Genomic DNA, 27,163 nt, shown 5'->3' on the forward strand with positions numbered 1-27,163 from the left:
CGCTATAAAAAGAGAATTTTAAAGGAAACATAGCACTGAAAAGTTAAAATAACTAAATTAACTAATATGTGCATATTGCTTTTAGATTCTAGTAGAGGTATGTTTGCTTCAGTAGTCAGTGATAGTTAGAAACTAACTGGGAGGAGATTTTGTGTATCTATCTGATTAACTATCTGTTTTAATCTTCTTTAGCAATCTCTGTAATAGGTTTGTCCCCTTTAAGTGGATGTCTGCATTCAACACAATTGGAAAGGATTTTATTGCAGTGATGACAGATCAACTATTTAATTTTTGAATAAGATTGTCACTGGGATTGAGTTTGATCAAGTTTTTGTGAAATTTATCTTATTTAACATATTAATCCAGAGAATGCCTCTTTCCCATTACCTAGCTGGGTGCTGTTTGGAATGCTTGAAATAATAATGGTGTGCAACGGGGACCTAAGAGGGGTAACTAACAAGAGAGGAACAAGGATAGAAATGAAGGAAAGAACAGTAGAGTGCAAAAGAGAACCTGCAGAAATCAAGGGCAAGAGACAAATAAGATTGCAGTACTAAAAAGGGGCAAGCTGGAGTATGGCGTCCAGTTCTGGTCTCCAAAGTTGAGGAAGGACATACTAGCTATAGAGGATGTGCAGCGCAGATTTACAAGGTTAGTTCCAGGGATGGCAAGGTTGTCATATGCAGCAAGGCTAGAAAAACTGGACTTGTATCCATTGGAGTTTAGAAGGATGAGGGGGGACATGATTGAGGTATACAAAATCATCAGGGGGATGGTGAAGTCTGATTACTTGTTCCCAATGATGGGGGAGACGAGGACTAGAGGGCATAGTTTAAGAATACAGGGTAGGCCCTTTAGGACGGCGATGAGAAAGCATTTTTTTACCCAGAGAAGTGTGAATCTGTGGAATGCTCTTCCACAGAGGGTGGTAGAGGCGGATTCGCTGACTATGTTCAAAAGAGATTTAGATAAGACTCTTGTGGGTAACGGAGTTAAGGGTTATGGGGATAAGGCTGGAAAGGGGTACTGATGGTAATGATCAGCCATGATCTAAGATGGCGGTGCTGGCCCGACGGGCCAAATGGCCTACTCCAGCTCCTATTGTCTATTGTCTATTTAAAAATGGCTAAAAAGAAAGCCTGATTTTTTTTTTTGTAACTTGCTGTATGATAAATAGAAGTCGATGAGCATTATTTGATAACCACTACAGAAATATGGTTGCAAGCAGTTCAAAGCTAGAAACCTAATATTTGATTTTTGGGATGGACAGGCAGGAAGGAACAGTTGGTGGGGTTGCACTATTAATTTGATATGAAACAAGTATATTTGAAAGATATGATATAGGCTTAGAAAAAGTTGGGTCCATTTCCTGTGAGGTTGAAGAAAGGCAGAAAAAAATAAGTCACTGAGAGGAGTGTCTATTGATCCCCCCCGCCCCACCCCCCCAACCCCCGCCACCAACATAGTCACACTGTTGAAAAGGGAGCAAATCAATAAATGAAAGTATGATCGAGTTTTGTCTAAAGTTCACAAGGGAGGAACTTGGATTGGAAATGCTGCTGTTTTACTTAAATAAAGATGATTCTAATGATGTTAAAGTTGACTAAAGTAGACTTGGCTTATAGATTATCAGGGAGGATAGGTGGTGGAATAGGAAGTGTTGAAGAAACCGAAAGATGACAGAGAGACTTGGACAGCTTAGGAGAGCGGGCAAAGAAATGGCAGATGAGATACAATGTTGAGAAATGTCAAATTGTACATTTTGGGAGAGGAAATAAACAGGCAGATTATTATTTGGATGGGGAGAAAATTCAAAGTGCCAAGGCACTTGGGGATCCTCGTGCAGGATAACCTGAACCACCAGGTTGGATCGGCAGTAAAGAAAGCAAATGCTATGTTGGCATTTATTTCAAGAGGAATAGTGTATGAGAGTAAAGAGGTGTAGATGAGGCTCTATGGGGCACTGGTGAGACGTCATTTGGAGTACTGTGTACAATTTTGGGCCCCTTATCTTAGAAAAGAAGTAATGGTGTTGGAGAGAGTACAGAGAAGATTTACCAGGATGATTCCTGGAATGCAAGAGCTAACATATGAGGAATGTTTAGCGGCTCTTGGACTGTATTCATTGGACTGTAGAAGAATGATGGGGGATTGAATGCTGAAAGGATTGGACAGTGTAGATGTGAATTCCTTGGTGGATGAAACCAGCTCAAGAAGGCACAATCTTAGAATTAGAAGGTACCCATTTAAAACTGAGATGAGAAGAAATTTCTTTAGCCAAAGGTTCATAGAGTTGTGGAATTTGTTGCCATATACAGCTGTGGAGGCCCAATCACTGGGGGAGTTTAAGGAGGAGATTGACAGGTATCTAATTAGTTAGGGTATCAAGGGATATGGGGAAAAGGCTAGAAATTAGAATTGGATGCGAGAACAGTTTAGGGTGGAGATGCAGAGCAGACTCAAGTAGGCCATTTGGCCCATTGAGTCTGCTCTGCATCTCCACCCTAAACTGTTCTCGCATCCAATTCTAATTTCTAGCCTTTTCCTTTATCTTGTGAAGATGATCTATCAGCTTAGTCTACTGTTAAATAAAGCAGTCATTAAGGAGATAATTTATGACACTCAGCAAAATTGTATCCCAGTAGGGAGGAAAGATTTGTAAGGAAGAGATGAATCAGTCATGGATTGGAGGGTAGTAAGTTGAAGAGAAAAAGGAATAAGGAGGCAAGCTGTAGCAACAGATCTAAGGAGAGAGATAAATTCGATACCCAGCTAAAACCACAAAAAAAATAGAAAATAAACTAAGGAATGTAAAAACTGACCGCAAGATTTTGTGTAAGTAATTAAAAAGGAAAAAGGAGATCCAGTTGAATGTTTTAGAGAAGTTGCTGAGATAGTTATGGGAAACAATGAAATGGCAGAAGAGGTAAACAGGTATTTTGTGTCTGTTATTCTGGTAGAAAATACTCTGAATATTTATTAATACTGAATAATTTTGAGGAGGAAATAAATACCATCACTGCCAGAAGAGAAAAATAGCTTAAGGCAAACTTAACAGGGCAGAAGGAGACCCCTAGCTCACTTGGCTTGTATCCTGAAATCCTTGAAGAAGTTGCTACCATGACAGTGGATGCATTTCAAGAAATTCTTCTATTTTGGAGAAGTGTGAAAAGATTGGAAAACTACCAGTATGACACCCAGATTTTTTTTTTTTTTTTGAAAAGGGGATGGAGACAAAAAGTAGGTAACTGTGGTGTGCTGTTAGCCAGAATCAGACACACACAACGTAAAGACTGTACAACAAGCTTTAATCCACAAAGACTTCCACGGAGCTGCAGTAACTTTGAGTGAGCTTCGAGAGGGCGGCACAGGCTTATATCCCGGAGGATGATTGACACCCAATCAGGTGGGGCTTGATCCCTTCAGGCTGACTGATTGACAGCCAGCCAGGTGATGTCCTGTCCCCTTGCGCTCATGCAGTAGGCCGGTGGTGTACCACCACAGTAACTTAAACGAATTGTTCTATTATCTACTTTGTAAAAGTCATAGAATCAAATAAGGAAATCTACTTGACGGACTCTATCTAATTAGGTAGAGTCCACTTCATGAAAGGGGAATCATAGCTGTCTTGACAAAAGTAGATAGAGGGGATCCAATAGATATATTTCTCCAGTATTATATTTCTACTTTCAGACACTTTATAAATCAAGAAAAAGCCCATTGTGTCAGAGGTAACATTCAGGTGGATGGAGAATTGGCTAACGGGCAGGAAACAGCAAGTTTGGGGATAGAGATATCTCTTGCAGGTTGGCAACATTTCCCAATGGGGCACTGCTGAATTCTGTGCTGGGACGACAACTGTTCCCAATCTCTGCTAATGACCCAGAGGTTGAAAGTGAATAAACAGTTGTGAAATCTGTGAACCCCACACCAAACAAAGATAGATTGAAAGGCATCTTTGAGGGGGGCATAAACAGCTCAAAAGAATAGTGAGAGATTCTGTGAGTGACAGCCTCTTGAGAATAAAATATTGGAAAATATTGGTCACTTTTGAAGAAAGAAAGAACACAAAAAAAGAATTCAAAGAGTATAAAGGTTTCAGAATGTTACAGGACATTCATAGGATTCAGAAAAAAGCCAATTGTGTCGGAGGTAACATTGGTGTGTATGCAGGACAAGGGATTTGAGGAGCCTTTGAACATGAAACACAAAGACCTCACACAAGTGCAGCAGCTAATGGGGCAAACGAATGCAATAACGTGCAAATTTCAAGGGGGTGTTGGGTATTGAGGGAGGGAAGTCTTGCCAGCACTTTGTACATTTGCAAAGAGGCCATGTATGATGATTCAGATGAGGTTCATTGGGATGAGCCTAGGAATGGAGGGATAGTCCTTGTAAGGAAAAGTTAAACAGCCAAAGACTTTATTCGTTTGTAATCATGAGGAATGAGAGACAATTGCATTGAAATATTTAATATCTTTGGGGTACTAGACAGAATAAAAAATGAAGTGTTTTTCCTTATGAAGGAGGTATGTTCTCAGAATATGGGCATCCATTTAAGATAGAGATGAGGAAGAATTTCTTCCCTCAGATGGTTGAGTCTTTGGAACTCCTTTCCACAGAGGACTGTGGGTGCCAAGACTATTTTAAGGCTGACAGATTTCTTATCGAGGAATGTGGGGAAAGTGTAAGAAAGCATGCTCGAGGAATGTCAGAACGTCCATTATCCTATTAAACAGTGGAGCATGATGGAACAGGCTCAATTGGCTGAATGCCCTACTCCTGTTTCTATTGCCTAAGTCTTAATTTTGAAATGCAAACTCAAATATACAAGGCAATAATGACCTTCAGCAGTTTTAATTTATTTGAAGGTGGCCAGCTCGCTATGACCAGTGGTGGGAATGTAAATTTATCTCTGAAGGAATTATTGATCAAGGTAAGCGTTGTTCAACCAGTAACTTGTCTGTTCTCCCCCACAGAGGCTAATTATTCTGAGTGTTTCCAATGGTTTCTATTTCAGATTTTCAGCAACTCTGGTTCTTTTAACATTTTTAAAAATAATTTTCCTACAATTTTATATCTCAGTAATTTTTATAATAAGAAATTAGGGATAAATCAGAGACCTATGTATGAAAAGAAAATCTAATAATTAGAAACCACAATCTTACTGAACAGTTTAACTTAAAGCATAAGCCATCAGTGAACCAGTCTATCCCAATGGACATCTCTGCGTGAATGAATTGTTTACTGTCACATGTAATGAGATGCAGTGAAATCTATTTCTGCAAGCTATCCAGGCGAGTTAACCTATACGTCGTGCAACACGTAGAGTAGAATGATTATAATGAATTGAGGATCTGCAAGGAACAGACACAAAAGTTGCCATTTTATTTTTTTTTTCTTTAATGATTTATATTCTGCTTTCAGTTAACTTTATTTCACATATTTCATAATATCAATATTGGAATGATTGTGATTCAATTGCAAAACAATTATGTCTAGTACTAAAGTCATTAATAAGTGAAAAATGCATAAACTGTTTTGTAAGTAGTTAGGCAAATATTAAAATTCAACATTAATCATCAAAATTAGTTTTTTTTAAACGGACCATCTTTTTAAACCAACAGGTGGTGGATTCCGAGATAGTCTCTCTGATATCTCTGAAGAGCTTTGCCCAAGTTCTGGAGATAGTTCTGTGCCTTTGCCCTTTTTTGTACGAACGTCCAATCAGGTTTGTTTACAGATGTCTAGTGAAAACAATTTCCTGGAGATCTTCTGAATTTTTTTTTCATCTCCTTTTAATGGCATGAACTTGTGCAGAAGTGTGTTTCCCTCTGGTTGCAAAGTACTTGGTTTTGGAGATTGCTATGTAACCATCTATCTATGGCATCCTTTGGCTCAAGTAAAATATTCACAGTAATAGCAGCATGTTCTGAAATAATTGGACAGCCGCTGTGATAATTCCTTGGAGGTCTACAAGCTGTGTTCTAATGTCTTATCAATAATTACTATGTGCATTTGTAGCAACTTGGTGATTACAATTAAGACAGATGGAAAGGTCAATTTTGTAAATCACCAACATAATTGCATCACTGGGAAGCTCAAAATGGGGTAAAGATGATTCATTTGTTGCTTGTTATTGTTCCAGGGCAACCAAACTGGAGAAGCCAGAGATGTATATGTTCCTAACCCATCCTGCAAAGAATTTGGAAAGTACGAATGGATAGGTCAGCTGATGGGGGCGGCATTACGAGGTCGAGAGCTTTTGGTAATAATTTGGCTTTTTTTTATTCTCTATGTAAATCCTTTATTGTTTCATTAAAGGATTTTTGGTGTGTTGTTATCAAAAGACGTGTTGTGAAGAATTAAAGAATGTTTGTAAGGATGTCATTTTCCACATTGACCCATTGCAGCAAAGAAAACATGAGCAGAATTTGTGTAAAGCAAAACAGAGTTAATGTTTTAGATTGAAGACTTTTACTCTAGTTCTTTTTCTATAGATGCTGCTTGACCTATTGTGTCTTTGGTATTTTTCTCTTTTTATTTCAGATTTCCAACATCTATTGCGATTTGTTTTATGTCTTGTACCATTGTATGTCTGGGAAAGGAGGTAGTGAAACAGGAAAATACTGAAACCATTAAGCCAGTATTTTTGATCAGCCAGCCTCGTAATTTCTGGAGAGGGTCATGAGGTGGAAAGAGAGGTTCATGGGGAGAATTGTGAAGGCATCTGAGGCAGGTATTGGTGGTTGCTGGTACTGAGTTGGGCAAATGATGAGGTTGATCAAGGTTAAGATTGGTTATTGGGAGGATAATTAGCAGCATGTAGTGAGTTGGGAATGGTAACCATTAACAATGGAAAGAAGGCACCAACCTGGAGATAGAAGGACTATATGGTATAGGGACATGCATGTCGAACACTTCATCTTGCCAAAATAGGTTTTGTTCCTATGATTCTGATCTACTTTAGTATTCTTGCAAGCTAAATGTTTTTTTTTTAAATTTTTATTTTTCACACCATAAATCACATTAGCCATGATATACACTATTTCTTTTTCACACATATACAGTGACTTTTTCTCCCCCCCACCTCCCTCCTCCCAAGCCACCCCCCCACCCCCCCCTCTCATCCATTTTAGGTATACAATCTAGGTTGCATTAAGCCAGTCAGACAATGTTGTCATTCAACAAAAATACACCAGAAATTCTACTGAGTCCATTCTTTTCTTTCCTTCTCCTTCCATCAACTTAGGTAATGTTTGTCCCTGGTAGGTTTTCGCTATTGTATTTAATGTAAGGCTCCCATACTTGTTTGAATATTTCAATATTATTTCTTAACCTATATGTTATTTTTTCTAATGGAATACATTTATTCATTTAAATTTAGTAGTTTCTTCCTTTTAATTTGGTTATGTATTCCATTAATATTTAAAGTCATATAGTTCAGCGTAGCCCTTTTATATTTTGTTTATCTTCTCTTTCCGTTTTTCCATCATTACCTTTCCTCCTTTTCCATTTCTGTTTTCTTATTTTCAACTCTTTATAAGACAACATTCCTACAACATCCAACATTTTCCTTATTCTCCTATTTCTATCTTATTTATCCCCAATCTCCCCTTCCCCTCCTGAGTTGTCCTTTATCCCTTGTCGGACAACCACATCTCCCCTCTCCATTTGGATTTGCGAATCCACTCGCAAGCGTCAACTGATTTTGCAGTGACCGCTATTTCCCCCCAACCCGCCCCCCCCAGAAAAGATTTCACTTTTCATATGTCACAAAGGTCACTCTTTTAATTCCCTCCTTATTCTCTCTATTCCATTACCTTCCCTTATTAATTCTTGTCTATACTATCTATATTTTCCTCTAAGTACAGATACATTTATGTATGCTCATTGTCTCTATTCACTCTTAAACCTCTTTACCCGCATACATATCAATCGTGATCATTTTTACTCTCATTACCCGTCTTCCTCCCTCAGTCTATTTTTGTAATTGTTCTGCAAATTTTCGTGCTTCTTCTGGATCCGAGAATAGTCTGTTTTGTTGTCCTGGAATAAATATTTTCAATACCACTGGATGCTTTAGTATAAATTTATACCCTTTCTTCCATAAAATCGCCTTTGCTGTATTGAACTCTTTTCTCTTCTTTAGGAGTTCAAAACTTATATCTGGATAAATGAAGATTTTTTGCCCTTTATACTCCAGTAGTTTGTTGTCCTCTCTTACTTTTTCCATTGTCTTCTCCAGTACCTTTTCTCTTGTAGTATATCTTAGGAATTTTACTACAATAGATCTTGGTTTTTGTTGTGGTTGTGGTTTAGAGGCCAATACTCTATGTGCCCTTTCTATTTCCATTTCTTGCTGTAGTTCTGGACATCCTAGGGTCTTAGGGATCCACTCTTTTATAAACTCCCTCATATTCTTGCCTTCTTCATCTTCCTTAAGGCCCACTATCTTTATGTTATTTCTTCTGTTATAATTTTCCATTGTATCTATTTTTTGAGCTAGTAGTTCTTGTGTCTCTTTAGTTTTTTTATTAGATTCCTCCAATTTCTTTTTTAAGTCTTCTACCTCCATTTCTGCTGCTACTGCCCGCTCTTCCATCTTGTCCATTTTCTTTCCCATTTCTGTTAAGGTCATCTCTATTTTATTCATTTTCTCTTCTGTGTTGTTTATTCTTTTTCTTAAATCATTAAATTCCTGTGTTTGCCATTCTTTAAATGACTCCAGGTATCCTTTAATAAGAGAAAGTACCTTCTTTATCTTGCCTTTCTTTTCTTCTTCTATTTCACTGTACTCTTCCTCTTCCTCTTCCTCTGGGTTGGCCATCTGTTGTTTCTTTGTTGCCCTTTCCTTCTCTTCTTTCTTGTTTCCATTTCTTCTGTGGTCTCTTCTTGCTGCAGGTGTTCTGCAGCTGTCGTTGCCGGCTGTGGAGATCGACTCCCCAGCTGGTCCCCCCTCCCGTCGGTGTGTTTTTTTTCATGCGCGGTTGCGCACTTTTACTCGGCTCAGCGAGCCATTTTTGTAGTCCATTATTTACCGACCTGAGGGAGCGAGTTTCTCTCTCCGCAGCGGGCCTCTTCGGACAGGTAAGGCCTTCACTTTTTTCCTCCTTTGTCTTCTCTTCCTGTCTTCTTACCGTTGCTTTCGATTTTTCTTTTTTTGTCGCCATCTTCTTTCCACCTTTATACTCACTTTTCTGTAACTTTTATTTCTGTGCCTTTGTGTTTTCCTTTGTTTTTCCCGACTTTTCTGGAGAGGGCTGGAGTTCACCGTCCGGCCACTACTCCTCCGCAAGCTAAATGTTTATGATAGGATTCTGTGCAAATGGCCGCGATCTATCTCATCTAAAAATTCACTGACAATACCACATTAGTGGGCTGTATAAAAAGAGGTGATTAAAAATGGAGATTGAAAACTTGGCTGAATAGTCCACCCACAACTATCTCGCACTCTGTCACCAAAACCAAGGAGCTGATTGTTGACTTCAGGAAGGGAAAACCAGAGGCAAACCATCCCAGTGATCATTGGGGGATCAAATGTGGAGAGGGTGAGCAAATTAAAGTTCTTGGGAGTCACTATCTCAGAAGATCTTTCCTGGACCCAGCATAATAATGGCATCATGAAGAAAGCACGATAGGGCCTCTGCTTAGAGGTTTAGTATGACATCAGAAACCCTGGCAAATTTCTGTAGATCTGTGGTGGAAAATGTGCTGACTGTCAGCGGCATCACAGTCTGATATGAGTCACCAATACCCCTGAGTTGAAAGATAGTGGGCACAGTTCATGATATCTCAGGCAAAACCCTCCCCATCACTAAGAAAGTTTACAAGGAACGCTGCCGTCAGATAGCAGCGGCAATCATCAAGGATCCACATCACCCAGCACTTACTCTGTTCTCGCTGCTACCATCAGGAAAGAGATACAGGTGCCACAAGATTCACACCACCACAACCAGCTGCTACCACTCGACCATCATTCTCCTCAACAACAAACTCAATCAGAGACTCATTTAAGAACTCTTTTGCACTTTATTTTTCTTTCTGTATTATACAGTCAGTTTGTTTACATTTATTTGTTTACATGTGTACATTGAGTGTTTTTGGTTTTAATACCAACATGTGGTAATCTTGCCTTGCCCATAGGGGAAAAAAAAATCTCAGAGTTGTATGTGATATCATTCATCACTCTGACAATCAATGCTGTATCCAAGCAGTCTCTGGTCAGTATTTATAATTGCCACGAATGAATTTAGCCTGTAGTAATCTTAACCTGAGATGCAAACTTAATCGAAGCTAATGAGAGCATTGCATGTGTTGTTAGGTACTGGCTCTTCCTGGAATTATATGGAAACAACTAGCAGGTGAGGAGGTGAAATGGTCCAAGGATTTTCCTGCAGTGGACTCTGTCTTGGTGAGTTGCAGACGTTTTGTAAGTTGGCCTACATTCTTTTTTTCTCTTTCACTGTTTTTATTAAGTGTTATAGAGCAAGCACACATTGTATAGAGAACACAAGGTTTCCAAAGATGAAGAATATGTTTCCAAAAATAAAACAATAGCAATATACCCCTTCCCCAGACAATGTTGTCAGAATGACAACGAAAAAAAGAAACCAAAGAAAATAACTCAAATCCCCTACAAAAAAAAGGGATGTTTTGACATAAAATTAAAGGTAGCATAATTCTGCTGAATCTATAAAATATGACTAACTGAAGGAAAAACCATGTACATAAATCAGTTTGTCTTGATCATTGAATGTATTTATTTATGTACATGGTTTTTCCTTCATTTTATGGCTCTTCATACCATAAGAGTTGTAAATAGTATGACTTGATGATCGGATGAAGAAAATAGCTTATTAATGTCATCTAACTCTTCAAATAAAGCCATTAAAAGATTATACTCAAGATTTACATGTAATATTATTGACAAAACAGAAAAGAAATCTCCCTCCAATAATGTTCAAGAACTCGACAAGACCAGAACATGGTTGCTTCCCCGCCTTTACATCTGTCACATCAGGGATTTAGATCAGGAAATATGCGGGATAATTCTCCTAGCTCATAATACTTTTGCTTTATTTTCATTATGTTCTTCTCTACCTTGTACGTTTGTAATGTTTCGTATTTTATTTTTTGTCCAACAATTCGCTTTTTGTTATTATCGTCCCTTGTTGCTAGTTCTTTTTCTGTACTTACTATCTCCATTTCCAACTGTTCTATTTCCTGATTGTAGTCCTTTTTCATCTTAGTTACATAACTTATTATCTGCCCTCTAATGAAGGCTTTCATTGCATCCCATAATATAAATTTGTCTTTCACTGTTTCCGTATTTATTTCAAAGTACATTTTAATTTGGCATTCAATAAATTATCTAAATTCCTGTCTTTTAAGTAGCATGGATTTTCTTCTTTCTTTGGCTTGGCTTCGCGGACGAAGATTTATGGAGGGGGTAAAAAGTCCACGTCAGCTGCAGGCTCGTTTGTGGCTGACAAGTCCGATGCGGGACAGGCAGACACGATTGCAGCGGTTGCAAGGGAAAATTGGTTGGTTGGGGTTGGGTGTTGGGTTTTTCCTCCTTTGCCTTTTGTCAGTGAGGTGGGCTCTGCGGTCTTCTTCAAAGGAGGTTGCTGCCCGCCAAACTGTGAGGCGCCAAGATGCACGGTTTGAGGCGTTATCAGCCCACTGGCGGTGGTCAATGTGGCAGGCACCAAGAGATTTCTTTAGGCAGTCCTTGTACCTTTTCTTTGGTGCACCTCTGTCACGGTGGCCAGTGGAGAGCTCGCCATATAACACGATCTTGGGAAGGCGATGGTCCTCCATTCTGGAGACGTGACCCATCCAGCGCAGCTGGATCTTCAGCAGCGTGGACTCGATTTTAATCTCTATCTATATGTTCTTAGTGGGATGTCCTCTAGTTCTATTGCTAATAACAGGGGTGAATGATCAGATAGCAATCTAGCTTTATATTCAGTTTTTTTAACTCTCCCTTGAATATGTCTGACAACAAAAACATATCAATCGTTGAGTATGTTTTATGTCTACTCGAATAATATGAGTATTCCTTCTCCCTTGGGTGCTTCCTCCTCCATATATCCATAAGTTTCATTTCCAGCATTGATTTAACCATAAATTTAGCTACTTTATTCTTTTTTGCTAGTCTTTTGTCCAGTTTTATCCAACATTGGATCCAAATTAAGGTTAAAATCCCCTCCTATCAATATATTCCCCTGAGTATCTACAATCTTCAAAAAAATAACTTGCATAAACTTTTGATCCTCTTCATTAGGTGCCTATATATTGATCAAATTCCAGAATTCTGAATATATCTGACACTTTATCATTACATACCTCCCTGCTGGATCTATTATTTCCTCCTCTATTTTGATTGGTACATTTTTATTTATTAATATAGCTACACCTCTGGCTTTTAAATTATATGATGCTGCCGTTACGTGCCCTACCCAGTCTCTCCTTAATTTATTATGTTCCACTGTGTTTCCTGCACAAATGCTATGTCTATTTTTTTCTTTTTTCAGGAAATTTAATAGCCTTTTTTGTTTAATTTGATTTTTTATTCCATTAATATTTATAGTCATATATTTCAACATGGCCATCTCATATTCTGTTTACACCTCATTTCTGCTTCCTCACCATCACCTTCCCCCTTTTCCCCATTTTCATCTCTCAGCTTTCCCTTTTTGAACTCAATGTATGACAACACTTTTAAAACATAAAATACTTCAACAACTCCCACATCTAAAATTCCCTTAACCCCAAATGTCCCCCCCCCCCCCCCTCTCTGAGTTGCCCCTTGTACCTTGCCGGGCAACCACAACTCCCCTCTCCATTTGGATTGCGAACCCGCTCCCAAGCGTTAACTGATTTCGCAGTGACTGTTATTCTCTCCCACCCAACCCCCTCCAGAAAAGACTTTTATCTTCACATATAACAAAGCTCCCTTACTTCCTTTCTTCCCTTTTCTTTCCCTTCTTTAGTTCATTATTTTTACATCTTTATATGTAGTTTGTCATTGTTCTTCATTCTTGTTACATCTCTTCATCTCTCCTTCTTTCCTGCAGGCGTTCTGCAAATTCTCGTGCTTTCTCCTGATCCGAGAACAGTCTGTTTTGCTCTCCCGGGATAAATACTTTAAGCACAGCTGGATATCTTAACATAAATTTATAGCCTTTTTTCCATAGAATCGATTTTGCTGTGTTAAACTCCTTCCTCTTCCTTAGTTCAAAACTTATTTCTGGATGAAAAAATATTTTTTGATCCTTGTACTCTAATGGTTTTTTGACTTCTCTAATTTTATTCCTTGCCCTCTCCAGTATATTTTCTCTTGTCGTGTATCTCAGAAATTTTACTAAAACAGATCTTGGTTTTTGTTGTGTCTGTGGTTTTGGGGCTAGTGTTCTGTGTGCCCTTTCTATTTCCATTCCTTCCTGTATTTCTAGCATTCCCAGGACCTTTGGGATGCATTCTTTTATAAATTCTTTCATATTTGTGCCTTCTTCATCTTCCTTTAGGCCCACTATCTCTATGTTGTTTCGCCTACTATAGTTTTCCATTATATCCATCTTCTGAGCTAACAACTCTTGTGACTCTTTAACTTTTTTGTCACTGTCTTCCAATTTTCTTCTTAAGTCATTCACTTCCATTTCTTCAGCCGTTTCTCGTTCTTCCACATTTTCTAATCTTTTCCCTATTTCTGTCATGACCAGCTCTATTCTACTCACTTTTTCTTCTGTACTTTTCATTTTTCTTTTCATTTCACTAAATTGTAATGTCATCCATTCTTTTAATGCTCTCATTTGTTCTTGAAATTTTTTTATCTATATGCTGTCCATCTATTTTACCTTCGATTTCTCTGTGCAGAACTTGGTCTTCTTCCTCTTCTGTGTCTGCACCTTTGTTTGTGTCTTCTACTTCTCTTCCTTGTATCTGTGTCTCTTCTGACTTTCTTGTTGAGTTGCTTGCCTCCCTTTGCTGGGCTTCTTCTTGCATGGCTTCTTGCTGTTGGTCCTTTTCTTCTGGGCTAGTCATCTGTTGGGCTTCCTGTTGCTGCTGTTCTTTCTTATCACTCCCTTTCCTGTCACTTTCCTCTTCTTCCAGCTGAGAGCCCTTGTGTCAGGCATCCCTCAGCTGGTCACGCTGTGGTTGCCCGCTCCTCAGCTGGGCCCCCCTCCCGTTGGTGTTCTCTTTTTCCTTATTGAGCGCACTGCGCGCTTCTGTTTGGCTCAGAGAGCCATTTTTGTAGTCCAGCGGTCGGGAGGTCGCGACTCTGCGGGGTCGTCACCAACCTTGGGGAGCAGGCTCTTATCTTCACAACAGCTCCCTGTTTCTTCATGCTGGTAAGGCCTTCTCCTTTCTCTTCTGGCGTCTTTTATTCTTTTTTTCCAGTTGTTTTTACCTTTTCTTTCTTGGGTGCCATTTTCTTTCTTTTCTCCACACTTTATCTTTTATTTGTTATGTTTTGTGTTTCTTGAACTTTGTATTCTCTTCACTTTATTTCTTCTTTTCTGGAGAGGGCTGGTATTCTCCTACTGGCCACTAATCCATCACATGACTCCTCTCTGGCCTACATTCTCTTGACTGACGTGCAAACCGTGGTCTGAGAGATAGCTGTATGAAGCATTCCTGCTTGAAGATACAGTACTTGGTCTTGTTTCAACGATGCAGTCCACCATACAGGCAGCAACTCTGGTTTCAAATGGTCATGAATAGTCTCTGAATCTTTGTTTCAAATCCTGACATCATTATTAGTTTTGATTGTCATAACCAGAGGGAGAAAAGGTAACTTGAATGGAATTTGGGACATTTTCATCAATAATTAGTACATTTTATCACCTATAAATACGAAGTATTTCAGATGATTTACAATTTCCGAAATCAGAGTATTTGACAAGGTTTTAGTCAAAGTGGGTGGTTCTCACAAACAGTCTCAAGGAGGGAGAGAGAGAGATTGATTTTATCTGAAAAACCTGTAATATATACCCCTTTTAAAGTAACTTTTTGTTCAGGTAGTTCACAGAATTATTACAGCTACTATCTTACTGCACCTCCTTCAGGTGAAGCACTTGCTCTTTGCACAACTATTTTATTAATTATTTTGACAGTTCTACATTATTTTTTCTCTCTGCATCAATACGTGAAACTTACTACATAGAAGTAATACTTTCACTTTTTGGTAGTTTAACCTCAAAGCACCTCGCGGTCTCCAGATTTGTGGTGCATGCCAGTTGTTCACAAGTTATTCATCTGGTAGAAATGTGGATCTGCAGTATATTCAGAATTTTAAATGGATGCAGATTAACTGGAGCATTGCTTCACTGTAAGTTGCAGATGCAATAAAATATGAATTTTTTATGGGGTCAAGCATCTATTTGGTGTAAATTATCCATAACCTCGAGTTTTGAACAGTACCAATTACATTTCTTCTCTGCAGGTGAAACTACTGGAAGCCATGGAAACAATGGACCAGGAGACATTTGAGTTTAAGTTTGGAAATGAGCTAACTTATACCACTGTACTTAGTGATCACTCAGTAGTGGATCTGAAATCTGATGGCAGTAACATAACTGTTAAGTATGAAAATCGAATGGAGTTCATTCAACTGGTAAAGAAAGCAAAGTTGGAAGAGAACAAAGATCAGGTAACCTACAGTGGTGGAGGAAAGGAAAGAGTTTGAAGAGAGGGGGAGAAGTGTAGAAATGTTGGAAAATCTGCTTCATGAAAAGTATTTGTACTTTTATAAAAACAAATGTCTCGTGCACTGTACATTGTGAGTTGCAACTAATTGAGGGACATTTTATTCCAGATGTGCTGGATAAATTTGTTTATTTATTTATTTTTTGCCTTCAATACTGAACAAGGCATGTTGATCTACTGCCCCCTTGGATGGCAAATGCATGGCAGGTTTAATTAAATTAAGATCTACTTTCAAGATGTTTAGCTTCTTTATGAACACTGATATATGCACAGCTGGTAAAATTTCTGACCAGTGTTTACGTCTGTTGCAGATTCAATCAATAAGAGCTGGCCTGCTGAAGGTGGTTCCCCAAGCTGTTCTTGATCTACTGACTTGGCAGGAACTGGAGAAAAAAATCTGTGGTGACCCTGAGATCACAGTGGAAGCTTTGAAACGTTTAAGTGAGTACAAAGTGTCTGTCTCCCAGACTGCAGTTATTTTCTTTCATTTTCATTTATATCTATATGTGTTGAGTGCTAGTGTAAGTTGTGGGTGAATTTAGTGTTTTTTTTAAATGGAGGATTTTTATTTTTCTTACTTTCCAAGTCCAAACTTCCTTTTGACCACACAAATGAGCAAAAGTGAGACGTGAATGTGGATGCTACCAAGAATAGAACATCGCCCAGAAAGAGATTATATCTTGTGCTTCAGTATTGTAGTTGTGGAGGTTGTAGCAGAGAGAGTTATACAGTTTGTTTCATGTGGTAAGTGATAGAAACAAATGAGGATGATGGCTTTAAGTAGTTATGTCCCTGATGCCAGCTAGAAGCTCAGAGATAACTGAGGAGAAACCGTGAAGAACTGCTTTGCACATCCTATGCACGATTCAACAGCCTGTTTCAGTCTATGATGATGAGTTATGGTTGAACGCTGCCTAGAGAAACTGCTGCTTTGGGTCGCTGCACAGCTTTGGTGAAAGATTCGCAGGCCAGAGAATATTGAATGAAATGTAATTGTTGATATTTTATGCAGATCTTTTCAAATTGGCACAGAGTATGGAAATGAAGCAGCATGGACTTTCAGTGTTAAATATTACCAATTCTTCTTGATCCCATAATTGTCAAAGACTGTTAAGTATATTGGTCACTCAGTACAGTTAGGAGTGGTCTTCTTAAGAAGTTATCTCTAACATCACAGCTGACACTTTAGAGTATAGGATTAAAATGAAAAGGAAGGACAATTAACACTAAGCAAGGGCAGCAAGAGAGCATTGTTTTGTCATTCCTTCAGGAGCCTGATGGCTAATGGGTAGAAACTGTTCTTAAGCCTGTTGGTATGTGTTCTTGCTCTCTTAAGCATGGCAGACCAGAACCATTCAAATGCAGGGAGTCATTGGCTTGATTCAGGGCTTTGGTTGAGTTAGCTCTTTGCAATGTGGGTGGGGCAGGCACTCCAAGAACAAGTAGGTCTCTAAAAACAAATATGGTGGAAGATTGAATTTGGTCTTAACTGACTGCTTTCTGGGAGTGAAGAGTCTGCTGATGCCCACAACTTATGGAATTGCAACCTAACCTTAATTGGAATTTTCCAAATGAAGAAATTAAAGCTTTGCTTGACCTGGCTGCTTCATCCCCTTCAGGTATGAAGAGGACAATGGCATGGTGTTGGGGTTTATTATGCCAGAGGTGGCTTTGACAATGTTATATTGACAATATGCAAACAAAATTTGCATTATTCCATCACTGGATAAATATTGGCTTTTACAGCCAATTACTAAAGACAAAACTGGTAATAAATTGTTGAAAATTCAATAAATGTCTGCATTTAGATTGAAACTGGCATAACAACATTAAATGCTGGAGGTACTCAACAGGTCAGGCACATCTGTGGAGAGAGAGAAACAGTTCAGGGTGATTACCTTTCATTGGATCAAGTGGTTTGCTTTTCTTTTGGTCTTGTCTCAGTGGATGAGAATTTTTAGTAGCCCATCAGGGATATTATTTTCTTCTGTATTCTGCTTTACAGTATTATCCTGGCTGCTATTTCCATCTTGAACTCTCCAAAACCCTGTAGCTCATTTTCTAGAGGTACCTACCAAGTCTAGCTCATTCATCAACCCCCCCCTCCCCACCAAGCCCACCCCACCTCCCCGACCCTGATGTATAGAAGTTCCCAGTGCACTTAGCCTTGAAATTTAAGTTCTGTGTTTGATTTATAATGCTCCACAGTCTTGGACTGTTTTGGCTTCAATTAAAACAAATCAAAAACTTTTGTATCTCCCCAAGCCGTCATGACACAAATCAACGAGCTGAATGTTTGTCTCAAAGCTATTTAGTCAGCTTGCTGTCTTCATATCAGTTGCCTTTATTTTCAAAATGGTATTAGCTGTCACCCATTTGAGAGTGTGTTTAAACTCTTGCAGCTTAAGGTTTCAGAAACTTGATCATCACATAATTCAAAGGTGTTAATTCAACACGGTAATTAAGCTCTGCTGCACTGTCAGATTTGGGTTTTTTTTGAATGAGATGTTAAGCAGAGACCAAATATACTGGTGGATTAGACTATTCTATGGGAAAGTTTTGAAGAAAATGAGGGAAACTGTCCTCTGTATCCTAATCATGTTGGAGATCTGCAGAAATAGCAACAATGCTAATGTTTCAGGTTGAAGGCCGTTCATCAGAGCCAGGAAAGAGAAAATAAGTTAGTTCAAAGTTGTAGAGTGTTGAGCGATGGATGTATACCCCAAAAGGGACCTCTCCAGGATGAGACCAAGTTAAGTTCATCAAGAAAGTCTGCAGATTGCATGTCCTGTTGTTCCCGTTTCCTTCTTACAGCGAAAACATCTAAAGTGGAAAAGTTTTGGGAAGATCTAAATCAGGTATTAAATAAAATCACAAAAAGCAACATACCAAAAAATCCAGAGATCTTTCTTCTAAGTAATATAAGAAGTAAAGAACCTGGCCTCGATTTGGATGGAGCACAAAAAAGATTTATTATGATAGCCTTAGCTGTAGAAAAAAAAAGTATTATGTCAACCTGGAAATCAGAAGAGAGCCTGAGAATACTGCAATGGTACATAGAAATGAATAAATGTATTCCATTGGAAAAAATAACATATAATTTAAGAAATAACATCGCAGTATTCAAACAAATTTGGAAACCATACATGGAACACAACAGAGAAGTCCTACTGTGGACCTCCACCACCTAAAATGACAGAAGGAGAAGAAGACGAAATGAACTGACCCAGTGTGTAAAAGTGGATGACACAATTTTCTTGTTTATTTTCATTGTGTGATGACATTGTTTAATGGGTTTAATGTATTGTATATGTTGAACATTGAGTGGGTGGGGAGGGGGGTGGGAAGGAGGGAGGGAAGGGAGGGGGGAAAAAGGGGAGAAAATGACACTGTGTATATTCAAGAGGGAAATGTTTATGTGTATCTTGGTCAATATGGTTCATAGTGTGAAAAATTTTTAAAAATTTAGAAAAAGAAAAGTCTGCAGATGATAGGATTGTAGAGCAATACACAAGTGCTGGAGAAACTCAGCAGGTCACGCAGCATCTATAAAGAAGCAAAGGGTTACCAAATTTCGACCCACAAACAGAGCATAGGCATTTGGCAAAGCAGTCACCCAATCTGCCTTTGCTCTCACCATTGTCAAGGAGGCCACACTCAGAACACCAAATGCTGTTTGATATACATGCAAAGCTCTGCCTCACCTGAATCTGTAACTGAACACAGATTGAGTGTTGAGCAAACGAGCTTCCTGCAGCCAACCATTTTAATTCCCCCAAGCTTCCCTACAAAACTTATCTGGCTTTGGCCTTATCCATTGTCAGGATGAGTCTCAATGCAAATTTGAAAAACAACACATCATATTCCTCCTGGACACCCTTAAGCCTGACGGAATGAAAACTGAGTTTCCTAATTTTAGGTAAGACCACCCCATCTGATTTCACTGTTTCTAACTCTTTGCGTATCCTTATACTTTTTTTTTCCACTCTCTCTCTCTGACTTTCCAAATGGTTTCTCCCTTCACATCTCACACCTTCTGTCCTGTCACCTCTCATCTTCTCCCTCAGCTTCTTTCCCATTTTATCTATGTAATTTTGCCTTTTGTCCTTAATAAGGTTTTGATGCATAAACATTGACTGACCATTTCTACCCATGGATGCAGTCTAAATGTTCCTCCAGCAATTCTTTGTCTGCTCAGGATTCCACCTTAGGTGTTTCTCTCTTTGTTCATGAACCCATGTTGTCTGTCAGGTCTTTTTAGCAGTTTTGATTTAAAACATTACTATTTCTTTTGTTCCTCAAGTGGTCTTTGAGGAGTGTGAGCAGGTCAGTTTAAAACCTGACACGTCATCAGAGGCAAGCTAATGCTGGGTTCAATGTTTGCAAGAAGAATCTACTATGCCATTAAATTGACCATCAAAACAGAGGCCTTGATGGAAAAATGTAAATCAGTGGTTTTCACATTTTTTTCTTTTCACTCACATACCACGTTAAGTCATCCCCTGATAATCACAGAGCACCTTTGGCTTAGGGGATGACTTGAGGTGGAAAGAAAATGTTTGAAAACCCCTGTTTTAATCGTACCTAGTTGACTCGTTATGTGCACAATTTCATAACTCCAAAGAAAATGGGCCAATGACAATTTTTCTCAAGCAAAATTTTTCAGTAGCAATTGGGTCGAGTGCAGTGGTTCTCAACCACTTTGGTAGGAAAAAAATAAACAGGCATATTATTTTTTAAATGGGGAGGAAAATTGAAGATATGCAGATGCAAAGGGACTTGGGCTTACTTGTGCAGGATTGCATAAAGGTAAACTTGTACTTCAATTGGGCATTCCTAAGTGGGAGTTATATAAATCAAAGCAAAGATGGAAATCAGAATATTAGTATTGGTGATGAGAACTGGTACAATTTATGTCAGGACTGCATGACCAATACAATGAATGTAAGATATAGATTGGTGCAATACAAATTTTTGCATCAGCTATACCTTACCCCGCAGAAGTTGCATCAATTAATTTCTAATTTATCTGATATATATTTTAGATGAATTGAAGGAACAGATCCTTTTTACGTCCCACCTGGTCGTGCACTAAAGTGAACACCTTTTGGGAAAATTTAAGAATTTTATTAAAGCAAATTATTGGGAAATAATTGATGCAATGTTGTTTCTCTTAGGACATAAAATCTAAAATGAAACTGTCCGAGTATCAATTAGAATTTCTTTAAATTACATTGGCAGCGGCCAGGAAATGTATTGTGTTTATTTGGATGTCTGATTCCCTTCTGTATATATTGCCTGAAGGTGGTTGGTGAGTGGGAAGGGAAGGTTGAGAATCATTGCTCTAGACCACACATGTCAAACTCTGGCCCGCGATATAATTATATTTGGCCCGCAAGATCATTTCAAAAATGTATTAGAGGTGGCCCGCCCTGCAGCAAGAGCCGATGCTGTTTTTTGGTAATGTCACCCCCACCATCCTCCCCCTTCATTGCACATTCTTCCCACTGTAACATGAGAAATTGTAACACGAGAAGTCTGTCGATGTCATCAGCCAGCAAGCCAGTTGGAAGGCTCCCCGCACAACCAGTCACTTCTCCCACCTGTCGAGCGGTGCGGCGGATTAGCGAGCGCCTGTGATTTCCTGTCGGCGCGACGGGCATGGCAGGCTGCGCACGGCCCCCGGGCAACGCGAGCCCCGCGCGACTTGCACCGGACGGCCCTTCCACAGCGCGAGAGCACTTCTCCCGGTCGCCACGGCCTTCAGCGCTTGCACCTGCGCGGACCCCAGGGACGGCTGGTTCGGCCCTGCTCGTGAAGAGAGAGATGGTGGCTGTCCGCAAAGGCTGATCGGCAGCGCGCTGGGCCTGAGTGGGTGGATAAGCAGGGGTGGGCAGAGGGTGTAGGTGAGGAGTAATGGGCAGGGGAAGTTATGGTGGTGCGAGGGGCAGTTAGAGGGAGGGATGAGTAGAAGGAGGGGTGGATAGGGAAGAGGTAAAAGGGGAGGGGCAGGGCGAGTAGGGGAGCGGTGATTAGAGGGTGAGAGACAGGTAGAGGGAGGAACAGGTTGAGGGGAGAGGCAGTAGAGGCGTGTATAGGATGGGGTGGGTAGAGGCAGAGCGAGTGGAGTGAGGGGTGAGTAGAAGTTGGGTAAAGGACTGGTCAGGTAGAGGGATGGTGGGTCGAGGGTGAATAGAGGCCTAGAGCTTGAGGAGTGAGCAGGAAATGCTGAGTCCTGATGCAGGCCAAAATGGACACAGCGTGTGAATGCTGACTACATCTCCACAGGGACCAAATATGTTTCCCTCAGGTCAAGCAAAGGGTGAACTTGAGCTACCTACTCCTGACCTGTAACATTATCCTCCTAAAGTTATATCCTAAAGTTTAACATTACATATGTTGAAAGAAGAGAAAACATGCAGATGTTTTTGAAAATTTTCAATAAATATTTAGTTCGGCCCTCGACTTAGTCCAAGTTTTTAATTTTGGCCCTCCGTGAATTTGAGTTTGACACCCCTGCTCTAGACCCTAATTGTTACTGAACTATTTTGCTTGAGAAAAATTGTCATTGGCCCATTTCCTATGGAGTTATGAAACTGTGCACATGTCAATTTGGTACAATTTAAAACAGTGGTTTTCAAACGTTTTCTTTTCACCCACATCCCACCTTAAGCAATCCCTTACTAATCACAGAGCACCTGTGGCATAGGGAATACTTAAAGTAGTATGAGAGTGGAAAGAAAAAGATTGAGAACCATTGGTCTAATGTGCTACAGTTTCCTTTTTTTCATAGTGGAATACCCATTAATTTGGCATGGCATAAATCTACATGCTGACTGGCGGTACTACACGTGAATTAAGAAAATTGACGATTATTTCAATTGAAGCTCAGGCACATGGATGGCAGTGGTTCAAGAAGGCAGCACACTATCACATTTCCCAGACTAATTGGGAATTAAAATTATCAACACTGGTCTTGCCAGTGCATCTGTGTTTCTGTGCAGATTTAAAAACAAATTTCAAGCTGTTGTCAACAAAACATGTGTTTAGACCTTGTCACTACTTTCATCTGACTTCATTTTGCTTTTTCAGCTCGCTTTGAAGATTTGGAGCAGTCTGATACCAGAGTTAAATATCTTTGGGAAGCACTCACAAATTTCACTAATGGTAAGTAGCTTTATGATTCCCATCAGCAGACTTGCTAAGCCATCTGCATGGCTTCTCATAATGGTGTTTACTTGTATTTAAAATATATCATTCCCTTTCTGGACTATTGTTGGCAATGGTCATTGAGACCAGCTGTCAACCATAGGGCATTGAAGTGCTTTTGCAAATTTGTTTTGTCTCAAAGTTTAATACCATATGAGTGAAAGTCAGGAGATTGCGAGGGTGTCCTGTCCAATCCTATAGTCATCATTGCTTCAAAAATAAATCCTCAATAAATTATTGTTAGTGGCAAGCCCCTCCTGTAATACCATCATTAACTATACAATGGGGAATCCTGAGATGGTGAAAGCATTCTGAAGAGGTTTATTGTTGAATTATGACCAACACCAATTAATTTAATTTATACAGGGGTAAAACACCCCTGTGATTAAGTGAGAAAAAAAACACAAATGCTGGAGAAACTCAGCAGGTCAAACAGCATTAGTGTGTTTTTTCAATTCAATTTTACAGATGAATTCCTTCTGCTAGCCCAAATCAACAATAAATTAAAAAATTAAAAAGATGTTTTGCATTCGCTGGACTACTTGTGCAGTGAGATTCTTGGTTGTATGAATTATATCTTGTATTAATTACCCAGAGAATGGTTATTTGCATCAGACTAATAGAGGAAAAATGTAAAATATTTTTATCCCCCCCCACCCAATTAAACCAGCTTTGGACGATGTTGTGTATTCTTGGTTTTGGCTCAGCTCTTTGTGATGCAGTCATTGTCTTATCAGAAACCATTGAATATTATTTGGCATTTCAATTTATGCAAGTAAAAACACAGAAATACTGGAGGAATGCAGCTGGTATCGCAGCATCCGTAGGAGCAAATGATATATTACCAAAATTACAGGCCTGAGCCCTTCTTCAAGGTTTCAATCCACATATTCCGATGGGGGAAGAAGACAAGGGAAACAGTTGGTATTTTTAACAATTTCTTCTTTTACCTTTCAGAGGATCGTAGCCGATTCTTGAGGTTTGTTACAGGCAGAAGCCGACTGCCAGCCCCTATTTTCATCTTCCCAGACAAGTCAGGGTAAGTGGCTTACATTTTGGCTGGTGATTGCCTTGGAAAATGAAAAATGTACAACACGTCAGTTGGTAGAATGTCACATTTTCAATATTCATATTCAGGACAAAATAAAAGTTGGCGGAAAATCGGTAAACGTGCCAAAGTAATTTAATCTTGCGGTTTATCATTGTACTCATTCTTAATCACCTCAATGGCATTTGAGTGGTGTCAAGTGGCACTAAGTACTAACTCATAATTGGATGCATAAAAAGGAAACAATATCTGTAAGTGTTCTGGTTTATTATTAAGCCTAGCGAAGGAAGTTTAATATCCTAGAATTAATACTGTCCCCAGAAGTAGTAATGGTCATGAGGAGAATTCAAAAGGCATCACAATGGAAATGTACCAACTGATAGACTGATCATATTTGCTTTCCTTTAACCCAATTGAGACAGAGGCCTGAGATGTCTATTGATGGGAAGGGGAGAAAGAATTAGGAATTATCTTGATAATCGACATGATTCCATAACACTTTTTAGTAAATTCTTGACTAATTTTGTTCTGAAAAAGGATATTAACAGCGTCTTTCATTTTTATATTTTTTTGGACTGTTTTATCCAGATTGTCTCGATGTCTCTATAAGAGAGAAATGTTGCAGGTGTTTCCTTTAGAGCAAATGGGCATTTTAAGATCCTACTATTTTTAAAAAATTTACCAGAGAAATGTGATTTTTTTTAAAAACAGGTCAGAGAAGGCAGATGCCCTCCCAGAATCCTCCACGTGTTCTAGTACACTTTATCTCCCAAATTATTCCAGGTTGGTTGTTATTCCTAAATGATTGTTTCTGATATTTCTTCGCTTTATTGAAATTTAAATTTTCTGGAGGTGTTGACCCCTTTAATGAATATCGCCAGTTCTTTCATGTATTGCTTCAATATTCACTTGATAGAAAATCACCAAGCATGAGGGCACATTGGTCAAACACCCAAGGTTATATGGTTATTCCCTTAAGATGAATGCATGAATTCTCCAGAGAAATAGGATAGTGTTCAGGAGCCATACCTTTTCTCCATATGGAACAGTAGCATCCAGCTGCCACCTCATTTTAAACTTTGTTACTTCAGCATGATAGCATTCCCCGTGGTTTGGTGAGTCACATTTATCAGTTTCTTTTCCTGTGTATGTGATAATCCATACACAAGATGTAATTCTGGATTTGTGGACTGTCTCCCCAAGAGGAGGTCTGGCCTTGTGTATGAGCATAGCCAGACCATTCAAGAACTGCAGCAAAATACATTTTCTTAATTGCCTTTTGAAGTACAATTGTATGGGGGAGGGTGTTGATTCAGCCATGTATCGTTACAACTATATTATCATAAATTACTAAAATTATAGGGTGGCTCAGTACAAAACTATATATCCCATGGATACTGCACTCGTTGTCTTAAATAATTCTGTTAGCTCCATCTTCCTGATTTTTTTTTTGCTATCGTATTTATCCAATTCATCTTTGAAAGCAGCTTTCACCATCCTGTCAAGCATCACATTTCAATTCCCAATGTCACATTTTTAATATTTTTTCTTAAAAGCTGCTAAGTCTTTTACCAATTATCTTAACATTATCCCATCATGTCATGACCCTTAAGACTAAGTACATATTTGTTAACATTTTATCGAAAACCTCAGTGTTTTCTGCTTCTAGTCTTACAACAATGGGAGGGAAGCTTTACTGGACTTCTGATTTGATGTACTTTGGTGAATTGTTCTTTGTAACTTGTGGTGACGTCATCATATAGTAATTAATGTATTTATTTGCCTTTATTTTTTTTGACTAAGAGTGTAAAAAATTTTAATTGAGATTCAAACCTATTTAGAATGGTTCAAAATTGTAAAAAAAAGTTTGTTTGTATATAATTCAGTTCTGCTTCTTATTCTAAAATCAATTAAGATATGATGAATGGTAAGGACAAATGAGTAGCTTGGTCTATCACACATTGTACCTAGAGCTATCATTCTACTGTTGTATGCTTCAGTATGGCCAAAATAGTAAATTTCTTAACCTTCACATCACAAATAAGCTTGGTTGATTAAGAAATGGGAAGAGTGAGGTTGTCAAAGGGATTGGGGGGGGGGGGGGGAAGAAGTATTAATGTTCCCCATTAAAAATAAAGGATTAATATTTAAATGGCATCTTTTCACAACTTTAGGGCATAATTTCACTTATTCCCAAAAAAATGACACAGTTGATGACTTACTTTTGACTTGGGAAGACCCTGCAAATCATGAAGATAAAAACAAGAAGATGGTTTATTTAAAAGTTATGTTCAGTGAGGGATAAATATCAGTCAACACTTAGGGAGGTAAAATATATTATTCCCTTTCTGGGAAAACATGGTGAAAGATGGTCAGAACATTTTGGGTGGGGGGGGGGGGGAGTTAAAATTTTAATAATCTTTGAGAGCATACATTTCCTCTGTTCTGTGTTACTCTACATTTTTTTTCAAGCTTGAAACTTAAATCATCAAATTTGTGGTATTCTCCAGAAAGCAGTCCATTAAAATTGATGTTTAATGGGCTGCAATAACATTTAATGTGGTTGAGAATAAAGTTAACATATTAATTTAAAGGAAGACCTGACTTTGGATGGAAAATTGGGGACATTAAAGGTTTTGTTAGGAGTATACAGTTTAACCATTGCCAAAATTAACAACCAACAGCACCTGACTGTTAATCTTCCCTGGACATGGGAGACATGGCAAACTAGCCCTCAATATCCAAGAATTGTTCTGCAGAGTGGAATGGGTTGAAAATGACAACTTAACCTTTGGTGGTATATCCTGAGTCCCTACTTATGGAACTCTCTGAAAACCTTTAACTACACCAAATGCTTTATATCTATATAATGCATTGGGCTCTACTTCTCAACATATTATTGCTCAGCAGATAGGCTCAATGATGATGACACAGGTAGAGTGGACTGTCAGTAGCAATGACATCTGGCCACTAGACTTCTCATTGGCCAGACTGTCAACTCAATTTGATCTGTTGACATCTTGGGTAAGAAGATCTGTCTTTGGGGTTCCATACTTGGCCACTAGGTGATAGAGTAGAAAGCCACCTCTCATTCCGAACATTCACTGGTGAAGTTTTGAAGGCAGTGTTGTTAAATATCCCATATTAGAATTGTGTTTAAGTTTTTCATAATTGTTAGACCATAAACAGGCA

The 27,163-nt window shown here is 38.9% G+C and overlaps 1 protein-coding gene across 1 annotated transcript in view; it reads left to right on the top strand.

Annotated features, from left to right (window-relative positions):
* hectd3 (HECT domain containing 3) overlaps positions 1 to 27,163 on the top strand; it is a 67,798-nt gene that overhangs the window by 30,979 nt on the left and 9,656 nt on the right. Inside the window, exons 12-20 of the mRNA XM_069938869.1 lie at positions 4,872 to 4,936; positions 5,628 to 5,731; positions 6,149 to 6,268; positions 10,325 to 10,414; positions 15,452 to 15,658; positions 16,026 to 16,155; positions 22,807 to 22,881; positions 23,881 to 23,962; positions 24,683 to 24,754. Of these exons, the coding sequence (XP_069794970.1) occupies positions 4,872 to 4,936; positions 5,628 to 5,731; positions 6,149 to 6,268; positions 10,325 to 10,414; positions 15,452 to 15,658; positions 16,026 to 16,155; positions 22,807 to 22,881; positions 23,881 to 23,962; positions 24,683 to 24,754 (945 nt within the window). The remainder of the gene's footprint in view (positions 1 to 4,871; positions 4,937 to 5,627; positions 5,732 to 6,148; positions 6,269 to 10,324; positions 10,415 to 15,451; positions 15,659 to 16,025; positions 16,156 to 22,806; positions 22,882 to 23,880; positions 23,963 to 24,682; positions 24,755 to 27,163) is intronic.

Source organism: Narcine bancroftii, chromosome 5, assembly GCF_036971445.1.
Source record: "Narcine bancroftii isolate sNarBan1 chromosome 5, sNarBan1.hap1, whole genome shotgun sequence".
Lineage (NCBI taxonomy): Eukaryota > Metazoa > Chordata > Chondrichthyes > Torpediniformes > Narcinidae > Narcine > Narcine bancroftii.